Source organism: Heptranchias perlo, chromosome 24, assembly GCF_035084215.1.
Source record: "Heptranchias perlo isolate sHepPer1 chromosome 24, sHepPer1.hap1, whole genome shotgun sequence".
Classification (NCBI taxonomy): Eukaryota; Metazoa; Chordata; class Chondrichthyes; order Hexanchiformes; family Hexanchidae; genus Heptranchias; species Heptranchias perlo.
Window position 1 is genome coordinate 37368184 of NC_090348.1, and position 20175 is coordinate 37388358.

At 39.5% G+C, this 20175-nt stretch overlaps 1 protein-coding gene across 3 annotated transcripts in view; it reads right to left on the reverse strand.

The window, feature by feature from the left end:
* sfmbt2 (Scm like with four mbt domains 2) overlaps positions 1–20175 on the reverse strand; it is a 180145-nt gene that overhangs the window by 159790 nt on the left and 180 nt on the right. Inside the window, exons 1-2 of one of the 3 annotated variants that reach the window (XM_068005106.1) lie at positions 18805–18880; positions 9185–9364 (exon numbers count right to left, since the gene is read on the reverse strand). In XM_068005106.1, the coding sequence (XP_067861207.1) occupies positions 9185–9329 (145 nt within the window). In that variant the 5' untranslated portion in view covers positions 9330–9364; positions 18805–18880. Of the gene's footprint in view, positions 1–9184; positions 9365–18246; positions 18430–18804; positions 18881–20175 lie in introns of those variants that run through there. The other 2 variants (XM_068005105.1, XM_068005104.1) reach the window with 2 other exon arrangements.

Consider the following 20175-nt stretch of genomic DNA (forward strand, 5'->3'; position numbering starts at 1 on the left):
CCTTGCAGTCTTTGAGGATGTAACGGATAAAGTAGATAGTGGCACTCCCTATGAAACAGTTTATTTAGATTTTCAGAAGATTATTTAAAATTTCAGAATTTTTTTGACAAAGTTCCACATGAAAGAATTCTAATTAAACAAAAGTCACAGGAACCCTAGGTCAATAAAAATGGATTGAAATTGAAGCTGAGGGTACTCTTGAAATACATAATGTTACACTGGGTATTGTTGAGTGGGTCAGTGCTTGGATCTCTATTGTTTGGAATCTGCATAGATGGCCTGGATACTGAAAACAACTGTAGTAAACTAGTCAAATCTGCTGACAAAACAAAAATACAGAAAGAAGTACATATAGATAAATCCTTTGTAAAAGAAACTAGGTCTTGTATCCAACTGGCCAAACACATGACAAATTAAATTTAATACTGATCAATATAAAATATCAGACATAGGTCAAAAATAATCTGGGACATAAGTAGACAATAAATAGAATTAAATTAGCACAAGAGATTGTGCTAATTAGCACAATTAGTAAAGAGATCTTGGAGTAACGAAAGACATGTCATTTTCAATGTCTTTACAATATGGCAGAGCAATTAAAAAGTAAATAGAATTCCAGGATATATAGCCATAACAGTAAAATTTAAAGTTTACAGAAGTTATGCTAAGGTCTTGAAATGTACTCATCAGAAAATACTTAGAATGTTATGACCAGTTTTGGTCATCACATCACAAAAAAGATACTTCTGTGTTAGAAAAAAATGCAACTAGACTGAATGCAAGTGTAAGGGAGATGAGTTATGAGTAAGGATTAGAGAAGCTTACATTTTACAGTTGAGAAACAAGGGACCTCATTAAATGGAAGATATTTATTCAAACATTGAAATATTTACAATAATCTACCAAGCAAGGTAAAAGCAAAAAAGCAATTATTTAAAACACAACGTGTCATGATGAAACAATGTACGGGTAAGATGACCTTTCCTCATCCAAGACTTTAATATGTTCTGTTTTTAAGTCCCTTTTGAAACCTGTGCCTAAGATTTCAAGGTCCAGCTATTTTTCTGCTTAGTAAACCAGAGCATCAAAAATTGATATTATTCCAAATGATAGTCAGTAATTCTATCCTAATTTTACCCAGATAGTCTTTTTAAAACAAATAACATTATGCCAGTCACTGCACAGACACCAATTTTTCTTTTGACAGTACTGAAAAGCAGACTTCTGAAAAATATAAGAAATCTTACAACACCAGGTTATAGTCCAACAATTTTATTTTAAAATCACAAGCTTTCGGAGATTATCCCCTTCGTCGGGTGAGTGAGGTCACTCACTCACCCGACGAAGGGGATAATCTCCGAAAGCTTGTGATTTTAAAATAAAATTGTTGGACTATAACCTGGTGTTGTAAGATTCCTTACATTTGTCCACCCCAGTCCATCACCGGCATCTCCACATCATGGCTACTTCTGAAAAATATACCACTGATAATGTATTTCATTGCAATAGGTAGACTGATATTCACTCTAGAGAACTAATGGCCTTCAATATCACATAGTAAACTTCAATCAAATAAATCTGTTCTTTCGGTATACCCTTTTGAATTCGAACAGTACTCAATGGAGCAACAACATAGAAACAGTACCTACTAGTAAAGACAGGAAAAAAGACTTGTGCATTATGTTTGCCGTACAAAACACTGAGGAAAACATTTCCAAGAATCAATGAATTAACCACCACATTACATCCTTCTGCTCTAACCCAGTGAACTTCCACCTTACTCCAATCATTGCTGCCACATACTTGGAAGTTTTTTTTTATCCTCGGAATATATATTTTTAATTTTAGTTTCCAGGGCTACATGCAAAGATAACAGTCCTCCTCATCATCTCCAGGAGCTGTTTTAGTTGTTGCACACATTCAAGCTCATCTATTCAAAGTGGAAACAATCTGACCAAAAAATAATTACCTGTCAAGAGTATTTATTGCAGCATCATATTTGATGGAAATATAATCATGTAAAACAAAATTCAGTGCTTTGATATAGTTAGTATTCACAATGTTGCAGAATTCTATTTGATTACTTCCCAAAAATGTTTTTGTACAAGTAAATAGGTTTCACTACAGCATGAATTTTCCTGTTGATTTATAACAATACTGTAACACTAATAATCAGTTGAACACATTAAAAAATATACAAACATCATGAAATCGCCACCTGAGAAGGAATTTTAAAGTCATGTTAAAGCAATAGTTATCTTGAAGTTATTTTCCAGATTGCAGATGGATTGACACTTTGGCTGATAATTTTCCTCAAAACCAGTTATAAATCTGTTCAGTGTTTTCTAACAAATTTGTCACTGTGATGACAAACATTTCCACCAAGGTGAGAATAAGGCATCCAATCAGAAGTCACTTGCAATTATTAAAAATGACCATCTTATCTACAAGCCACTTGGTCCATGCAAATAACTTCCCCATACAGGCAATAAGGAGCAGAAAATGTCATTCACTGAGGGCAAATAGCAAAACATCCAAGTTTTCCACAATGACTTTAAGAGTACTTAAAAATCAATTCACAACAGCTGCAGTATTAAAGAACAAGAAGCATAATGATCACCACTGACAAACGTTGACATGTACGAAAAATTATTGCAAGAAAAAGATCAAAGGTTTTCAATATCTCATGTACACCTGAGAACTCTTAAAAGCACACCGATGACTTGGAACAGATCATGAGGCAAAAAAAAATTAATGGGTAAGAGCTACAAGATGTCAATATGACAAATTGGAAAATTCTAAGAGGGCAGAACAAAAGGTGGTCCAAATATTCCACTTGTGCAACACAGGCTTTATGCCTTCTTGGACTCCAGTTATTCTAGTCAAGGTCAATTATTTTAATCAAACTGTCTATATATATATATACACACACACACACACATATATTTATTTATTATCAGCTATTATCATTACATATTATGTTTATGTTTAGCAATAGTATACAAGTCTATCAAAGCACACATAAATGGTGTTGGCTTGCAATTAGTTGCTTTAGCTTAAGTACAACAGAGTTATCTTTGATGTTCAAAATTCTTACAAAGTTAGCTAGGTAGTGCATCTGGCAGGTGGGACTCCGATGAAATTTATGGTAATGAGACCCAGTCATCACGATCGGCCAGGCTTCCACGTCCCCAGACGCACCAGGTACACCACCCTCTTCGACGCTCGGGCGCACTATACCCTTCTCTTCCTTCCACACAACCCCTCCAATTAAAATCAGAGCCTTTAAACCTACTCAGTAGGCAAAATCCATCTTGTGGCAGAAGGCTAAAGTCATGGTGGACAATGGCACTGACTTGAAGGTCAACTGCCTCTACCTTTTAACAGTGCCTTTATTGGCAGATTGACACAAAGCATTAAACTTTTTCCATGCAAAGGCTGGGCAACTCAAACTGGTAAGACACAAAATGGCCAAAGCCAAAATTACTGCCTCAAATCCAATTTCTGGCTTTGTAAAAAGTCTGATATCTAGGAAACCAACCCCACCCCTCTTCTGTACTTTATAATAAACTCCTCCAACAAATATTTTGCCGAACTGTGCCACCCTTCTAGTTAACTCCTTAAAAAAAGCATTTTCACTATCTCATACACCCAAATGCCAGTGGAACAAGGGTGCCTTGATAAGGCAAGCAACAGTTTCGGCTACCTATACCAGATTTGCAGCATAGTGATGAGAATAATCCATTTGGCTACAATACACAAACCGACCATTCCAATTCACTGTATTGGGCATGTGTCTTTTCCTTTTAAATGTTCAACTGAGGTCCTAGAAGTACTAGCAGGTTAAAAGCTACATGTTGTGACAGAAATCGAGTAAATCACATTTCCGTGTCAGCTGAGAATCAGAATTCCGATACTTTCTGGTTAAGAACAAGCAAAACTTGGGTACTGCCTCCCATTCTTGGTCAGGACTATATTGAGGACAAGCGCATTATTAAATAAAAGTTACTCCTAATAATTCAGTTATTGTTTGCACTAAAAATGAATTATCCAATAATTTGAATTAAGCAACATAAATAATGCAGTAAAGTGCAAATTTAGTGCTAAAAATATTGAATGATCAGATAATGCAAAGTCAATTAAAAGCAGACTACTGTATATCCAGATTATACAAATAAGGGAATAAAGCTGACCATTTTGCTGCTTTTTTATAAACTTCTCTTCTACCCCTTCTCCATTTCCAATTGGTTTCTTTCTGTGTTGGTCCTTTCCAATTCTGTAATACTTATACAGGATCCTCTTCCAGCCCTTCTGAACTATTTTTCCTCCTAGATCAATCACCCACACAGAACGTTGTTAACATACATATATGCAATTCCTCCCCCATATAGACACACATCTATTCCAATCTGCCCCCTCCCCATGAACAAGTGGAATAGGACTTATCATGTGCTGTGACACTAATACCATACTGACAAGCTGCAATCTTATTCTCTTACTTGCAGTGGCACAACTCAGCATTGTGTGCTATATACATCATAGCACTTTTTCAAAACGCAATTAACCTCAAATTTGGGAACAGGAAGGACAGTTACGGTAACATAGTGGTTATGTTACTGGACTAGTAATCCAGAGGCCTAGATTAATAACCCGGAGTGATGAGTTCAAATCCCACCACAGCAGTTGGGGGATTTAAATTAGTTAATTAAATAAAATCTGGAATAAAAAGCTAGAATCAGTAATGGTGACCTTGAAACTATCGGATTGTCGTAAAAACCCATCTGTCCTTTAGGGAAGGAAACCCACCGTCCTCACTCGGTCTGACCTATGTGTGACTCCAGACCCACAGCAAAGCGGTTAATTCTTAACTGCCCTCTGAAATGGCCTAGCAAGCCACACAGTTGTACAACCCTGCTACAAAAACTCATAATAAGAATAAAACCGGCCTGACCACCCAGCATCGGACATGACAAACCAAGCCCAGCCGACCCTGCAAAGTCCTCCTCACTAACATCTGGGGACTGGCCAAAATTGGAAGAGCTGTCCCACAGACTAGTCAAGCCTGACACAGCCATACTCACAAAATCATACCTTTCAGCCAACATCCCAGAGGTGGTGGCACAGTGGTATAGTCAGGAGGGAGTGGCCCTCGGAGTCCTCAACATTGACCCTATGAAATCTCATGGCATCAGATTAAACATGGGCAAGGAAACCTACCACACTCCCTCAGCTGATGAATCAGTACTCCTCCATGCTAGGAAGCACTGAGGGTAGCAAGGGCACAGAATGTACTTGGGTGGGGGACTTCAATGTCCATCACCATGAGTGGCTTGGTAGCACCACTGTTGGCCGAGTCCTGAAGGACAAAGCTGCCAAACTGGGCCTGCGGCAGGTGGTGATAGAACCAACATGAGGGAAAAACCCACTTGACCTCATCCTCACCAATCTACCTGTCACAGACGCATCTGTCCATGACAGTGGTAGGTGTGACCACCGCACAGTCCTTGTGGAGACGAAGTCCCATCTTCACACTGAGGACACCGTCCAACCTGTTGTGTGGCACTACCACCGTGCTAAATGGGATAGATTCAGAACAGATCTAGCAGTTCAAAACTGGGCATCCATGAGGCAGTGTGGGCCAGCAACAGCAGAATTGTATTCCACCACAATCTATAACCTCATGGCCCGGCATATCCTTCACTCTACCATTACCAACAGCCAGGGGGATCAACCCTGGTTCAATGAGGAGTGTAGAAGAGCATGTCTGGAGCAACACCAGGCGTACTTAAAAATGAGATGCCAACCTGGTGAAGCTACAACACAGGACTACATGCATGCTAAATCAGTGGAAGCAGCATGCTATAGACAGAGCTAAGCGATTCCACAATCAACGGATCAGATCAAAGCTTTGCAGTCCTGCCACATCCAGTCGTGAATGGTGGTGGACAATTAAATAACTAACAGGAGGAGGAGGCTGCATGAACATCCCCATCCACAATGATGGCAGAGCCCAGCAGATGAGTGCTAAAGGCAAGGCAGAAGCATTTCTAATCATCTTCAGCCAGAAGTGCCAAGTGGATGATCCATCTTGGCCTCCTCCCGAGATCCCCACCATCACAGAAGCCAGTCTTTAGCCAATTTGATTCACTCAACATGATATCAAGAAGGCTATGGGCCCCGACAACAGACCGGCTGTACGCTGAAGACTTGTGCTCCAGAACTAGCCGCGCCTCCAGCCAAACTGTTCCAGTACAGCTACAACACTGGCATCTATCTGACAAAGTGGAGAATTGGCCAGGTATGTCCAGTCCACAAAAAAAAAACAGGACAAATCCAATCCAGCCAATTACCGCCCCATCAGCAAAGTGATGTCATCGACAGCGCTACCAAGCGACACTTACTCACCAATAACCTGCTCACCGATGCTCAGTTTGGGTTCCGCCAGGACCACTCGGCTCCAGACCTCATTACAGCCTTGGTCCAAACATGGACAAAAGAGCTGAATTACAGAGGTGAGGTGAGAGTGACTACCCTTGACATCAAGGCAGCATTTGGCCGAGTGTGGCATCAAGGAGCCCTAGTAAAACCGAAGTCAATGGGAATCAGTAGGAAAACTCTCCAGTGGCTGGAGTCATACTAGCACAGAGGAAGATGGTAGTGGTTGTTGGAGGCCAATCATCTCAGTCCCAGGACATCGCTGCAGGAGTTCCTCAAGGCAGTGTCCTAGACCCAACCATCTTCAGCTACTTCATCAATGACTTTCCCTCCATCACAAGGTCAGAAGTGGGGATGTTCGCTGATGATGCACTGTGATCAGTTCCATTCGTAACCCCTCAGATAATGAAGCAGTCTGTACCTGCATGCAGCAAGACCTAGACAACGTCTAGGCTTGGGCTAATAAGTGGCAAGTAACATTCACGCCAGACAAGTGCCATGCAATGACCATCTCCAACAAGAGAGAGTCTAACCACCTCCCCTTGACATTCAACGGCATTACCATTGCCGAATCCCCCACCATCAACATCCTGGGGGTCACCATTGACCAGAAACTAAACTGGACCAGCCATATAAATACTGTGGCTACATGGGCAGATCAGAGGCTGGGCATTCTGCAGCGAGCGACTCACCTCCTGACTCCCCAAAGCCTTTCCACCATCTACAAGGCATAAGTCAGGAGTGTGATGGAATACACTCCACTCGCCTGGATGAGTGCAGCTCCAACAATACTCAAGAAGCTCGAAACCATCCAGGACAAAGCAGCCCACTTGATTGGCACTCCATCTACCATCTTAAACATGCACTCCCTCCACCACAGGTGCACCGTAGCTGCAGTGTGTACCATCTACAAGATGCACTGCAGCAACTCGCCAAGGCTTCTTCGACAGCACCTCCCAAACCCGCAACCTCTACTACCTAGAAGGACAAGGGCAGCAGGCGCATGGGAACACTTCCACCTGCATGTTCATCTCCAAGTCACACACCATCACGACTTGGAAATAAATCGCCGTTCCTTCATCGTCGCTGGATCAAAATCCTGGAACTCCTTACCTAACAGCACTGTGGGAGTATCTTCACTACACGGGGACTGCAGCGGTTCAAGAAGGCAGCTCACCACCACCTTCTCAAGGGCAATTAGGAATGGTTAATAAATGCTGGCCTTGCCAGCGATGCCCACATCCCATGAATAAATAAAAAAATGTAATTTTTTTTTGAAGTGGCCAATATGACGACACCATAAAAATCACAGAGCAGTATGAATAGACCTTGCATAGCACTTGTAGAAATTTTTGCTTCACAGTCATTGGTATTTCAGTGTAGTAGTATCATAGTAGGTACAGCACAGGAAGAGGCCTCTCTATGGCCTTGACAGCTTTCTTAAAATGTGGTGCCCAGAATTGAAAACAATACTCTGAGGCCTAACCAGTGATGTATACAGGTTTAGCATAGCTTCCTTGCTTTTGTATTCTATGCCGATATTAATAAAGCCCAGGATCCCATATGCTTTTTTAACAGCCTTCTCAACTTGTCCTGCCACCTTCTAAGACTTGTGTGCATACACCCCCAGGTGTGTCTCTTCCTCCACTCCCTTTAAAATTGTACCATTTAGTTTATATTGCCTTTCCTTATTTTTCATACCAAAATACATCACTTCACACGTCTCAGCGTTAAATTTCATCTGCCCATTTCACCAGTCTGTCTATGGCCTCCTGAAGTCTGTTACTGTCCACCACATTGTTTACTACATTTAGAGTTTCGTGTCATCTGCAAAATTTGAAATTATACCTCCTATACCCAAGTCCAGGTCATTAATATATGTCAAGAAGAGCAGTGGTCCTAATACTGACCCCTGGGGAACACCATTATATACTTCCCTCCAGTCTGAAAAACAATTGTTCATCACTACTCTCTGCTTTCTGTCCCTTAGCCAATTTTTTTATCCATGCTGCCACTGTCCCTTTAGTCCCATGGGCTTTAATTTTGTTAACAAGTCTATTATGTGGTACTTTATCAAATGCCTTTTGAAAGTCCATATACACAACATCAACCACACTACCCTCACCATTACTTCACCAAAGAACTCAATCATGTTAGTCAAACATGATTTTCCTTTAACAAATCGAGCTGACATTAATTTATTAGCCCATACTTTTCCAAGTGCCAATTACGGATTATTGTCTCTAAAAGTTTCCCCACCAACATTAAGCTGACTGGCCTGTACTTGCCGGGTTGATCACTCTTCCCCTTTTTTGAACGGGGTATAACATTTGCAATCCTCCAGTCCTCTAGCACCCCATATCTAAGGAGGATTGGAAGATTGTGGCCAGAGCCTCCACTCTTACTTCCTTCAGTAACCTAAGATGCATCCTATCTGGACCAGGTGACTTTTCTACTTTGAGTACTGCCAATCTCGAAATATTAAATTAAATATTGAGTACTGCCAATCTATGAAATAGTTCCAAATTAAATTTTGGGCAATTCTTTCCCCCTCAAACATGAACTGCTTATCTTTCTTCAAACATAAACTATGTATGAGGAAACCATCTACATAGGAAAACAAAATTATGTTCAGTTGCAAGCTTTGAAAATCTGACGTAAATGTTCAAATGGTAACTAAATTTAAATCCCTTTCTTTCAGGTGGTTTGTTGGCTATTTATTTAACACACACACACACAGAATTTGTACCTGAGTCATACTGCTCTCCATTTAAATTGGCTGAACTTTGAGTCTTCTCCAAAAACAAAGTTGATGGTTCTTGCATACTTGAAATCAAGGGCTTTCTGTTTTCTGGTTCCAAGGACAATAAAGTCTGTGTGAAGCATTCAACCATTTCCTCTGCTTTAGTTCATGCCGCTCAAACAGTTTCTGCAGAAGAAAAAGCAAATTAGTACAAACAATAAAACATATCAAAACAAAAATCATATTCATATACACCAAACAGAGCAGCTGGAGGTGAAATACCCACAAATTTGATCTCTCCACTTTAAACACGCATTGTTTTTGATTAACCAATTTTTACTGCATCTCTCTGCAGGTGCACTACCTACAGTCCATCAGTCTTAACAATTAAAGTGTGAAATCATCCAAATCAAATCAAAATTCTCACAGGGATAAAGCACAGACCTGACAAAGAATTAGCTAAAAACAAAGTTCAAAATGACCCATTTACATGTGTTACAACCAAAACAATACACGATGATTCGTCTTGTCCCCCCATCCCAACCCCCCATCCACCACCACCACCACCATCTCAAACATCCATGAAATCAAAACCAATAATTCCTACCTCTGGGTTTTTCTCTGACATAATTAAGGGAACATTTAAATTCAGTCATTTAAACTGAATGTAGTGTGTTCAGATTTCCTTTTACCATATTTCAAGTGGCAGCGTTCAAATAAATGTTGCTACAATTCAGCATGCTTCACTTGAATAACATTTTTGTCTTCATAGTAAGAATCAGTAACCCATCTTATCTTGGTTGCTCAGTAGCCTAATGATGTCATTGCTGACATCGGAACATATGCCTTTGTGTTACTTCCTAGAAATCAACTGTGGGTAATTACTTTATAAATTGTGAGTGATTATTTCAGAATTGTTAACATAATGTGGAAAGTTATCACACATTACTATACGGAGTGCACTGTCTAATGTGCATTATAACCCTCCTCCTATCCCTCAAAAAAAACCCAGGAGAGTCAAACGTTGTTCAAGACTTCCACTATAAACCTTATTTAAAAAATAAGTGGAGGGACTTCTAGGTTGTAATCTCATCACTAGGAAGGATAATAGTTATAAACCACAGGAACTTCACGCTCACAGTTCATGATGTTTTCTGGACAGTTCAAAAAGATTGTCAAGCTGGAATCACTCTGGGGTATCATTATTCTCTGTTTATTGCCATTTTGTTACATAAAATGCACAAGTTTCATACTTTACACTGATTTTGTTGCTGTTGACTGGTAAATGGATTTGACAGATCTATCTATGTAATCTTTCTACAGAAATCCTGCAGTTCCCACATAATTTACAACTTTGTTTTCATTAAAAGTGACTGTTGATCTTCTCCTTAGAACTAATGAAATGTTGTTTTGAGTAAATTTAAAAAGTAGAAATTTTCCTGGTGATTCCCCACACAAGATCCCAATCACAAATGGACTGTCTGGGGAAAGCACTGAGTTCCCCACAATCTTAGGAGTTCCCCACAACCGAAGGAAAACTGTAGCATGAATCAGTCCCCTCTTATCCTCCTCCTAATACTGGCAAAGCCCTGGGACGAGATCACGTGCACATTTCTGGACTTAAATGGTACTTGGCAGTGGGGCAAGAAAGATTTCCCAATAACTTATTTTTTGATTGATGTGACACTGTGGTCTTCATAAAATTGCTAGAAAGTAAAACATCTCTCCTTTTTGAATCTGTGAAACAGAAAAATATAGCAAGGCCAATCCGATCAAGCAGAAATGCACCTTTTGCCAACAATTCATGAAAGGATACAATGGGGTCATACTAACCAACTCTACATTATAGCAGTTGGAACCTAAGGAATGTAGTAGGGAGGCAGTAGGAAGAAAAATTCCTCTGCACACTTATGACCCCTTCACAGGTTATAGTCTCAGAAAACCCACTCACTGAGGGCCCAGAAACATGATTGGTTAAATCATGTGAATTGCAGCCAACAGCATCCATTCTGTTTGGCAGATCAACATGCAAATTTGTGCCTTTGAGTGTTTATTAACTCACTTCACTATGGATACTACAAAGCAGTGGAAATGCACAGTACCTCCATTGCTGAGAACTGAAGTAAATTATTGTAGGTTTCTAGGGAAAGGTTTATGACAAAATCTGAAAGCTCTGTATTGGGGAGGGAGGAGGGTGGGGACTTGTTCCCTCCTCAATCTCTTAGGAAAATTCACCTTTCAATTTACTCCCTGTATTTTCCAATTTTTTTTTGAGACATGCATGAAGCATCCCTCATCAACCAAAAGGAAAAAATAAAAGATGAACAAGGTGTGATTGCACTAGAGGTTACAGAGGAGATTTATGAGGACATTGCCAGGGCTGGAGAATTTTAGCTATGAGAAAAGACTGGATAGGCTAGGGTTTGGAACAAAGGAGGTTGAGGAGAGATTTAATTGAGGTGTATAAAATTATGAGAGGGCCTAGAGTGGATAGGGAGGATCTATTTCCCTTAGCAGAGGGGTCAGTAACTAGAGGACATGGATTTAAAGTAATTGGTAGAAGGATTAGAGGGGAGTGGAGGAGATTTTTTTTTTCACCCAGTGGGTGGTGGGGGTCTGGAACTCACTTCCTGAAAGGGTGGTAGAGGCAGGAACCCTCAACTCATTTAAAAAGTATTTGGATGTGCACTTGAAGTGCCGTAACCTACAGGGCTATGGACCAAGTGCTGGAAAGTTGGATTAAACTGGATAGCTCTTTATCGGCCAGCACAGACACGATGGGCTGAATGGCCTCCTTCTGTGCCGTAACTTTCTATGATTCTAAGGATGAAAGTTACAAAATATAAAAGTGGAAACAATTCTTAAAAGTCAAAGAATAGAAAACTAGAAAACAAATGAAAGTAAATTAGCATTTTTTCTTCCGACTCCCTCCCTACCACACTGCTTAGGTGCCAACTGCTTTTCTGAAGGTAAATGAATATTCCAAACCTGAAAGCACAATAGTCACTATTTTTTTCAGTGTTTGAACCTGAGTAAAATATCAATTTGATAGATTAATGGACTACTAAATCAACAACCTACAAATTGTCGACTTCCAAGTTTAATTGTTGAGAACTGTCATTTGACTGAGATTGCCTATTTAAACATTTTCCACTACAAACAACATATGTGCAAGTAGTAGGTGAGCAACTTTTTGTCCTAGTTTGGGACTTCTCTATAACAATAAAATATCTAACGCTTAACATCATGAAGAATCCTAACTTTTTAAGTCCAATGATGCAGTGATTCACTGTTATGATAATATTCTTCCCTCTTGTAATTACTGTATAGTGGTAACAATGGAGACTCAGTTCCTAATTCTATTTTGATAATCTGCCATTTCACTTAGAAAAATTAAATTTCTGCTGCCCAGATCAACCTAGCAACAATGTGATAATTATACCAACTATCTGCTCCATAGTCGTTTAGGCTTTATGGTATATATTGAAAAGGATGTTTTAAAAAAAGAGAATTTAGGAAATGAGAAATTATAAAACAATGGCCAAAAAAGGTTAAAGGTAGCATTAGAAAGATACAGTGAGAGCAAATGTATTGATATATGCATAGAGCATGTGCTTTAGGCATAATGACAAAATAAGAATAGAATCAAAAGATGAAATAAAACATTACATGTTAGAAATGCAAATCATTTTGAGCTGAAACATTGAGCGCAAACATATAGTTCAATCATGTACAATGTACATATTTAAAACTTATAAATCTTATTTTAATTTATAATTATTTCAAGATTTGGCACTAAAATTGAAACACTAACTACATAAAAGTTTTGAAAAGTAAACAACTTTTCAAAAAGTTAATCAAAATTAAAATATGTAATTTGAAATTTTTAAAAAATGAGTGTTCTCTGCTTTCTTTAATTTCCCCTTGAATCATATACTATGCTCAGGAGAGAAGGTGGATGGCAGGTGATTAACAAAGCCACTCTGAACTTAGATGCCAAGAGTTGCCCAGACTTATCCCTTTGATCTTGTTAATTTCCCTTTTGATTCATTGTTGATAAATTTCCAATCAGCCAGGAAAAGTACCATGTGAAGTATCACAAATGCTAACCCTCCTCATATTGCTGCAAAACACAGCACACTAAAACGTGCAATGCTATCTATCATACCATCTCATCCGTACATAATTTTGTGCCACAGAAAATTTGTCCTAAACTGAGGTGATGTCCTATCCCACCGTATAACACCAAGGTATTAACTAACAGTTTTAGCTCACCAATTACTTGAGACAACGCAACACAGAAATAAGAACCTTTTTACTCTAACAATTTTTTTGCACAAATTTTTCTCCTCACTTCTCCAGAAGTGATTAACTTTTTACTAGGGCATAGTTCCCTGGGTTCGAGTTGTCCTCGAGTTGATATTGAGCGTGGCAAGCAATTAGATCATGGAGGGTACAGCAGCCTAATCAGATCCTGTGCTCATCCAACAACCACAGATATAGCTTTCCTCTACAGATCACCTGGATAGCCATTAGGAGCAGGGAAGACTGCTGATTTTCCCCTCCCTAATCCAAGGATGCTAAAGTCGAGTGTAATGCCCCATCTGAGATTAGCTAACTCAGCACAGGCCAGGGATTGAACCTGGGACTTGCCTGGTCAGTATGGCTGAGCTAATCACTGGATAGACTCACTAAGCCATTGGGGAAAGCTAAAGTAAAGGGAATTACAGCTTTTTATACACAATGTCCCATAGTCAAAATACTCTTGTGATGGAAACATGATAACCTCTGGTTCATAACATACAATTAAACTTTCTCTCCTTGAATATCTGCTACTGGGAAATAACCCTCATGGTTAGTTTTTTTAAAAAGCTGTTACAATTGAAAGAAAGCACCAGAAACTGCCACAAGTTATTCTTTAAAGCATTACTTTCACTGATGGCATCAGTACAGGGACTATCGTTGCTGCATCTGTATTAGTGTAGCTTTCCAACTTAGTTTAACAGATCACAATAACAAAAAGAACACCTCCCCCTCCTCCCAAATAAAAGTTGTGAATTCCCCCTATAAGGGACACGCTGATAAATGGAACCGCAATGTTGTAATGTAGAACAGAAGGTCCACAGGCTATGCCCTTAGCCTAGTGGACACACACACACACATATATATATAAAATGCTCCACCCACCCATTTTACCGTAATGCATTTTTGAAGGGAAAAGCTCAGCACCAACTGAAGTTTACAGGTGGCCTCACTGGCGAAAGCAGTTAAAAAGACGACCAACTTTTCCGCTTTAGTCGAGGTCCACTCACCTACAGGTTTAGAAGGACTATAGTGAGAGAACATGGGGGGAGTGGGAGATCAACCCTCGTGCGGGGCAAAGGGCAGGCACCGGGAGCAAAATAAAGCGTTGCCAATTCAGTGGGCTAAACCTGTCCAACGTCCCTTCACTTCGACAATTTACTGCATCCTCCCCTCGTTTCACTCCTTTTCCTTCGGGATATAAACTTATGCAAATCATCAATGATCCGATTACAAACTCTCCATACGATCCTTTCCCCCCCTCTCCCTCTCCCTCTTAATAATAACGGTCAAATGAGCCTCGCGACCTGATCGACGCGTGACGTAACTGCACACCGCGCAGGCGGCAAGTCCCGCCGAGCCGCTCCCCGACACTTGATTGGTCGGCGGCGGCGGTCATTGAGTGGCCGCGAGTTGCCGCCCGCGATTCAAAAGAATCGCCTCGTGCAATTCCAGCCAGCGCCACGAGCGCTTAGTGCCGTCAGTGACAGAACCGCCCGAATAGTCATGGGGCTTGCAGTTCAAGGCACTCGGTGGCCGAGGCACGAGTGATGTGCACCGGGTACAGCTCTGCAGCCTTCTTGTGAGTATATTTCTGCATAATGCGACTGTTGGATTTATTTGCATTTTAAACATTCTTCCCGTCTCTCAAACACTACTGCTAACACTAACTGCAATTTTGCTTCCTATGCACCTCCTATTTGGATTTGTCGGGAGTGACGTTATATCGTTCAAGATTCCCAGTCGATCGGTAATCGAGTGCCAAATTATTCAGTCACAGGAAAAAAAAATTGGAGGGAGTTGTTATATGAGCAATGCTCATTCATTGCCATATGTATTATTTATAAAAAATAAAGCACTAGCCGTTTTCCTTATAAATTATGCAGATGTAATAGCTGATACTTTTGCGACCAAAACATTGCCTATGTATTCATCATACTTATACTAGCCTTGATCATTTTAAGTTTCAGGCAAATATATTTCATAGTAAGGTATATATACTGCATTATTGCGACGTTTAATGTTGAATTGTCACATCAGCCATAGTTTATATTCCTTTTATTTATCTATTCAATTATAATTATCACCGGTGCCCTCAGAAAATGACACACATGAGTACAACATTTTTCAAATATTGCATGAAAAAGGTGTCACAAGCATTTAGTTCTGTATCGAGCATCACAATAAAGTAAATTAAAAAACCATCGGCGACATAAAACTGCTTACAAACGATCTAATGATGTTGCTACCTAAGCCATACCAACATGTTATACAATGCTGTAATCGCATAACATAACTTATTGCTGCGCAGACTTACTGGAGTTTTGTCTTAACTTTTCAGCAGATTTAGTCTCTAGGCAACAGCAACAGGAACAATCAAGCATCCATTCGCTGTGCTCATTAATGCATACAAACGTTCATTGACCAACACATTCAATTATATAATCACATTCCCCTTCAAACACACAAGTACTTCTAAAGCCTTATTATATCTAGCTTTTCGTAATATTAAAAAACAAAATATCCCAGATACATATGAACAGTAGCAGCATCCATTGCAACATAACGTATTTCTTTAACCGTTCCCTTTATACTTTCAAAGCGCTAGTCATAGTTGTGTCAGTAGTAAAGAGATAGCCTATGAAGCTATATAGCATATAGATGTTATATGCTAGGTCTTTGATTTGTGCGTAATTTGTATCCACACAGAGAACTCAAGTAATAAGCCAACTTATACCTAGGTGGCTCTGTAGATTAGAATTATTTATTATTTTAATGAAGAACAATTGGTTTCTCTACTTATATTTAATCTTAGTGCAATCTATTTCTTACGAAATATATTGTTGAGCTAGAATTCTGCTTTTGTACGTACCAGTAGTTATGCCTCTTAGAAATTACTGGGTGGGAGTTCGTTCCAAAATACCTTAAAGCCCATGTAGTTTACAAAACAGGGTGCATTAACCATGCAATGGATTCTACGCGTCCTCATATTTGGTTATTTATAATGGATTGTCTTTAGAGCAAGGAAGGTGAGGGAATTGAATATCTGTATTCTACAGTAATAGAACTGTATTGATAACTGTATTAATGTAGTTCTAAGAAAAAAACTGCCAGATACAATCCCATTTTCTAGTTTAGTTTCATCCCAGGAAAAATGTCTTCTTTGCTGTCCTAGTGCCTGATTGTTTTCCTTCATAGGCTACTGACTTCCCACCATTTACTAATGTGCCTACAGCAAATATGAACTGAAAAAGTCACATTTCCTACCGACCACTCCATGGTTCTGTGGTTTCAGTGTGTTTCATTCTTTTAAGAGTAGAAATGTCTTTAATGAATTTTACTGCAAATCAATGTCCCTAGCGTAATCCCATAAAGGAAAGTGATTGGGTGCAATACAAATATGTAAATACTTCTTCCATACGATGCATGAGAAGATACGAAATCAGTTCACTGTACTTTGATCATAAAACTCTGCTTCTCTAATCCTTCCAAGTTAGTCCATTAATGGCACTGCTATTAACTTGCTACTAATTTTCAAATTAAATTGTTCTTCGTTGACTCTATGGAATGCAACAACAAGGAAACAAACGTAAGTGAGACACTTTGCAGGCTTTTAGGCCTCAACAAAGGAATGGTTTTATACAATAATAAAACATGATCCTAGATCAGCTAATATTCAGTTTACCAAGGGGTTTAAAGCTACTGTAATTCTTTGATGGGCTTCACTGTCACATTGTGCAAGCATCAAGGACTGCTGGGAGATTCACGTGGATGCAAAAGCCTTTGAACATAGGAACATACGAAATTGACAGGCAGAAAAAGACCAGCTGGTCCATCAAACCTGCCCCACACCATGATGTTCCGAGCAGCATGACTAAAGCCTTTGAACTAATCATAGAACGTTATTTTGGAAATTTGGGGACCATTTACTTTCCGCAGTATTCTGAAGATCTACGTTAAAGCATTCACTTTCACCAAAAAGGTAAACATTTATGGAACACCGGAGTGTGCGGAATACAATGCGACGCTGACTTTTTAATTATAAACTCGGCTGCTTTAAGTAGCAAGCGACACTGCCTCTTTATAATGTTCGGGAACCATTTTAAAAGCTGGCTCGTTATAAAGTACTAAAGCACCATTCACTTTTAAAGCATAGGAACGTCAACAACAGTAACTCAACAGTATTTTGCCTATATGTGTATTCAACGATGCTTTTTAAAATTATTTCATATGCACCTCAGCTCAAGATGTTAGGACGTAAAATAGATACCTAGGGCCTTCCAGAATAACAGTTATAAGTAAATTTAATATCTATTAGGCGTCAATGTGTGTCCTTTTGACTTCACAGGTGGTGTGTTTTGGGAACCTCGAGACGCTGTGTTCCAAGGCAGTACTTTAAAAACAAATCAACTAGTAAGCTTGTCCTTCGTGTGACAAAGTCTTCCACTTTCGCTGATCGTTGTAGAATTATATCTAATACTTTCATTGCTAATGCAAAATTGGAGAATTACATGGTTTATGCCGACACGTACTACAGCTGGTGACCAGTTCGCTTTCCAGATTGCCTAGAGTGGTGGTGTCACGGTTTGCTGCCCGGTATCTAAGATATTGGCTTTTAAAAAACAAAGACACAGTTTCGATAACCTATGTATATTATCCATGGCATTAGGCGTAGTATTGTAAACGGTACGTTAACCTCGAGTAACCAAGCAAGTCCCTTCAAAAAGGAAACATCATTATTCGTCAAATATCCCAATCACACTCACCACTTAATCTTAAATTCGCCGTTTGTTCACAAAATGCCAGTCGAAAAGTGATCCTTTTTTTTTCGTAAAGGAACACGCGGGCTTTAGGACCCAGTAGAAGAGTTAGGTAGTGACAGGACCTACACATGCCCCAGCTTACGATATCCATATGGCGCCAAACAGCGATCAGTTGCCGCTAGAGAGACCGAACCTTTTTTTTATATCAGGGACAAGGGTTACATCTTGATTTACAATTATAGCTCTAGAGCTTAGATTAAAAACAATTGCTTAAAAAACACACCCCCGCGACGTGTAAACGGCTCGAATCCACCACTGTATCTGATTAGCAGAAGTGAAGTCTTGCCATGCGCGCTTGACAGAATATCGGCATATTGATTTCTTCCGCAAAGCTAAAAATGGACCTCATCGTAGCTTATTTGCATCAAACAAATCTACTCTCGGAGGCTTTGGCTGTTAATTCTAGCCTTATCGGAAGCGACGTGAATGTGCAACACAATTCAGAGCTCAAACGCTATTGTGCATATATTTCAGTAACACCGATAAGACGTTATGACTTACCCCATTGCTATTTCCCAAAGTCGGCACATTTTTTTGTTTTGGTGATGACTTAAACAGCACTAAAAGATCGTTTATGTTATTTCTCACCACTAGTGGGTAAAAATCCCCTCTGACCGTCGCAACATCCCACCTGGTTCGGGCGTTAAAGCAATTAACAAGCGGCCTCTAATATACAAGAGAAAAAAATCAGGAAGTCCTTTTTTTTCATTCTGAAACTCCACTGCAGTTTCTTCCCTCCCACTGTAGCACTCTTACCCAAAAGTAAATGCTAAACCAAAGTCTACACCGCCTCTTTAAAAAACAGTTTTCCTCCCAGCACCCCCATAACCCCTACGATCGCATATTGTACTCAGATATTTCAAATATGAGATGCAATCTAGAACGCCAACAAGTGGTTTAGAGGGTAAATAAAATACAATTAGTAATGCAACACACGATGCACATAATTTGCATCGCATTTAGCTGTGTATCATCATTAACCCTCGTCCACAATAGCCTTAGTTTGACTTTTCGGTATGAATATCACCGTAGAGTTTTATGACAAATGGTGTAACTCTAGTTTTTCAACATAATTCGTTCTAATTTCATCACTGATTAGTGTCGGGTAAACACCCCCTTTAATACAGAAACGTAGCTTGGTGTTTTGCCAGCTTAGTTCTTTAGTCAGAAAAGTCTTCAAGAGGAAAAAACTTTGCCAAAAAAGCAACGCCTTAATTTACCATTTAATTCACTAAAGGACTTCATTGTGCACCAAAACACACTGGAGAAAAGTCGAATATGAAGACGGTTTTGTTTTTTCCCGTGAAAAAAGCCTTAATTTTCACTTTAAAAAAAACACCTTTCCCCGCCATATTGAAATTGGCAAGGTTGTCCAATATTTATATAGGCAGTTACGTAACTTGCGAGGAAATACTGCCAAATACCGAGCGAAAAAAAAAATAATGGTACAGGAAAATACAAGATATGCTATTAAAACTATCGAGGTACATAGGTTACATTGAGAAAGCATCGCAAGGTAGGTCAGTTTAGTAAAACCGAAAGGAGGTCACGAGCCTACTTCGCGCAAGCAGAGATGACAGGATATCAGTTTTGAAAATATATATATATATATATCGCAGATTAAAAAAAAAGAAAGCGTTCATAATAAGTAAAGTCGTGGCATTTCTGAGAATGATTGGTCCCAAATGCCTAAATAGTCTCGGGGATAATTTTTTTTTCCCGCGTGTTTAGCAAGTAACAAAACAACCACACGGAGCTAATAGATGCAGAGAGAGAGAGAGAGAGCGAGGCAGAAGCAAACACTTTGCACAACTTGCTTTGAACGTCATTTTTGCAAAAACAAGCTTCAGATCATTAGCGAGAAAAAGATCC